Genomic DNA, 2,779 nt, shown 5'->3' with positions numbered 1-2,779 from the left:
AGCAGTAGCAGCAGCCGTATGTATTTACCAGTGCCAATCTCCCAATTTACCCCCTACCCCTTTCCCCCTTGGTAATCATGTTTGTTTTCTGTATCTATGACTCAGTTCATGTTTGTAAGCAGGTTCATGTGTACCGTATTTTTTAGATTCTATATATAAATGATATCATATGATGCTTGTCTTTCAGAGAAAGTCAACCAGTGACTCTGATTTGCCAGAAAAACAAAACCAAACTCGAAGCTAGTTTACTTTCCAAAGGAGCATCTTTATTATTTCGCTGGGCTGAACACAACACTGAACAGAAACGTGTCGGTCTGGCAGCATTGGCGCCATCTCCATCCAGAACAAGCTGGCGACAGTCGCTCAACTGCCTCCACAGTGCAAGTGAAGAGGAGGCGGGAAGGCTGGTGAAAAGGTATCTCGGGACCTCTTGGAGCAAACATTCCCAGACCCCAGTGGGGCACTGAAATTAAATTACAAATATTAAATAGTATATATAAATAAGTTGCAATCTCAGTTAGGGACGAGTCCCAGAGTGTGGCTGTTTGACAACAACCAGCGCCCCAGGAGAGGTAGATATGGAGGCGACAGGGGTGCTCCCAAGGCTCAGACCCCTGCTGCCCAGTCGGGCCCCTGAGGTCACTGGGTTCCTCAAAGCTTCCAGGCCACTCAGGAATTCAGCTCCAGGTCGGTGATGTATTGCTGGACCCAGTCCTCACTGGGGTTGGCACACACCTGCCGGCCTCTTTTGGTCTGGAAGCTGTGGAGAGGAGCGGAAGGGTTACACACTGCGGAATGCAGTCGGGGGCGATCTTGGGGGGCCCCCACCCCAACTCTGTGTCCTGAGCCGCTCAGCCCTCCCAGATTCTGTAAGCCTGGCCAGGTCAGGTCACTCCTCAGAGACACAGGTCCTATATATTTGATAAGCCCTGGAGGGCTGGGCCTCCCACGATGGCTCTCTTGTGCCTTTGGGTGCTGACCCCGCCCCCACTCCCCACCCCCAAATCCCCCATCTCCCCAGAAGCAGGCAGGAAGACTAGCACTTACATGACACCAGGCTTGGAGCACTGGCTGCTGGTCTCAAAATAGTCGGCTACGATTTTGCGAGAAAGCTGCCGGGCGGCATAGGAGAAGCAGCAGGCCGTTGGGGTGTCAGCGCCAACTGTGGAGCAAGGGACAGATTGAGTCTGAGTCATAGTTCAGATGAAAGGGCAGACCCGTGATCTGTGAGAGGGTGAGGAAGACTCACAGGGAGAGAAACAGCCCCGCTCAGCGTGCAGACTGGGAGACCAGTCATTGGGAGGCGCTGGGGATTTTTGCCTAGAAATTTCCCTGTCTCTGTCCTTTATTTCTGTCTGAACCCGTCTTCCTTTTTGACTCTTCACTGTGGGCTCTCACTTATCACATCTCCCTTCAAGAATTTGTGTCTGGGTCAGGAAATCATTTAGCTTTTGGCTCAGTGGTAAAGAACCCGCCTGCCCATGCTGGAAACACAAGAGATGCGAGTTTGATCCCTGCGTCGGGAAGATCCTCTGGAAAAGGAAATGGCACCCCACTCCGGTATTTTTTGCCTGGGAAATGTCAGGACAGAGGAGCCTGGTGGGCTACAGTCTACAGGGTCGCAAAAGAATCAGACACCACTTAATGACTAAATAAGAAGTCACATCCCAGCAAAAGAAAAAAGCTTGGCTGTCTCTCATAAGACATCCAAAGGACAAATTCTTGGGGAAACCTAGGAAGAGTTAGTGGAAAACTAACACCACTGGGCAGTAACCAGATTTAGACTCTGCCTCTTACAAACTCATTTGTTTAGGTCTCAGTTTTGCCATCTGTAAAATGGGACTATAACTCCCTCACCCTGGCTCTAGATCTGAGGTTCCCTTTAAAAGATTAAAAATCTTGAAGAGAACAGCCAAGATGTTTTGCAACCCTTAAAGAGGTTCTCTGTGTTCTCTTGGGGGCTCTCAAGGCCACAAGATTGGTGTGGGGACCCCCTCAGCTACTACCCAGACTCACATGGTGCCGAGAAGACCTGGCTGCAGAGGGCCATGGTGCAGAGAAGAACAGCGAGAGCAGCCGCGGGTGCCTTCATGGTGCTGCGAGACGGAGTGCGGGCTTGAGCGTCAGTGGAGCCGAGGTGGACTCGGTGCTTGCTGCTGCCTCTGTCTCTCTGCAGTGGGAGACCATCTCCCTGGCTCTTTATAAAGGCAGCCCTGGCAGATGGGGAAGTGGAATCTGGGGGTGAGGAGGGAAAATTTTAAGCATAGTGGTGTTTCATGCAGAGTGTTGCACAACTCAGGGTCCCCGACAACCACAGGGCCTCAGGATATCCAAGAATAGCTTCTCTCCGCTCTAAGTGTCAGCCCGCAATGCATGACTTGTTCTGGTTTCATGTGAGGAAATGGTTTCCCTTGTGAGCGTCCGGAGACGGGTATATGTCCACCGAGGGCTATTCCTGTCTGGTCCCTGCCTCTAATGCATTCTGCACCCCAGACCTTTCCACAGAACTGAGAGTGCTGTGCTTTTTCAGTTGCTCTAACCACACGAGAAGGGCAGGTATGATGTTGCCCGGGACGGTGACCCAAGCCTCCTTTGGATGGAAGGAACTGAATTAAGGAATTCCCGCCAGAGGACCAGGAAGCCTGAGGTCATGTTGCTGTCATTTGTCCATTCATCAAACAGTCACTGAGTGACCAGGGCCACTGGGTTAAACGCTAGCTGGAAATCATAAAGAGAAATTACGTGTGGGTGTTGCTAATATGTCAGGAGCCTAAAAATA

At 51.2% G+C, this 2,779-nt stretch overlaps 1 protein-coding gene across 1 annotated transcript; it reads right to left on the bottom strand.

Annotated features, from left to right (window-relative positions):
* Positions 1-244: 244 nt before the first annotated feature.
* LOC138447117 (C-C motif chemokine 3) lies at positions 245-2,304 on the bottom strand. The gene is made up of 3 exons (XM_069602507.1): positions 2,017-2,304; positions 1,048-1,162; positions 245-760 (listed from the first exon to the last, which is right to left on the bottom strand). Exons 1-3 carry the CDS (start codon positions 2,090-2,092, stop codon positions 670-672), a joined length of 282 nt encoding a protein of 93 aa, XP_069458608.1. The 5' UTR covers positions 2,093-2,304; the 3' UTR covers positions 245-669.
* Between the last annotated feature and the right edge of the window lie 475 nt (positions 2,305-2,779).

This window comes from Ovis canadensis, chromosome 11, assembly GCF_042477335.2.
Source record: "Ovis canadensis isolate MfBH-ARS-UI-01 breed Bighorn chromosome 11, ARS-UI_OviCan_v2, whole genome shotgun sequence".
NCBI lineage: Eukaryota > Metazoa > Chordata > Mammalia > Artiodactyla > Bovidae > Ovis > Ovis canadensis.
Note: the sequence above shows the minus strand (reverse complement) of the source record. Positions and strands in the feature narration are given on the sequence as shown.

Excerpts from the sequence above, each read along its gene's own strand:
- LOC138447117 (XM_069602507.1), bottom strand. The coding sequence starts at position 2,092 with ATGAAGGCACCCGCGGCTGCTCTCGCTGTTCTTCTCTGCACCATGGCC. Across the intron at positions 1,163-2,016 it reads CCAGGTCTTCTCGGCACCAT|TTGGCGCTGACACCCCAACG; the intron begins GTGAGTCTGGGT and ends CTTGCTCCACAG. Across the intron at positions 761-1,047 it reads TGCTCCAAGCCTGGTGTCAT|CTTCCAGACCAAAAGAGGCC; the intron begins GTAAGTGCTAGT and ends TCCTCTCCACAG.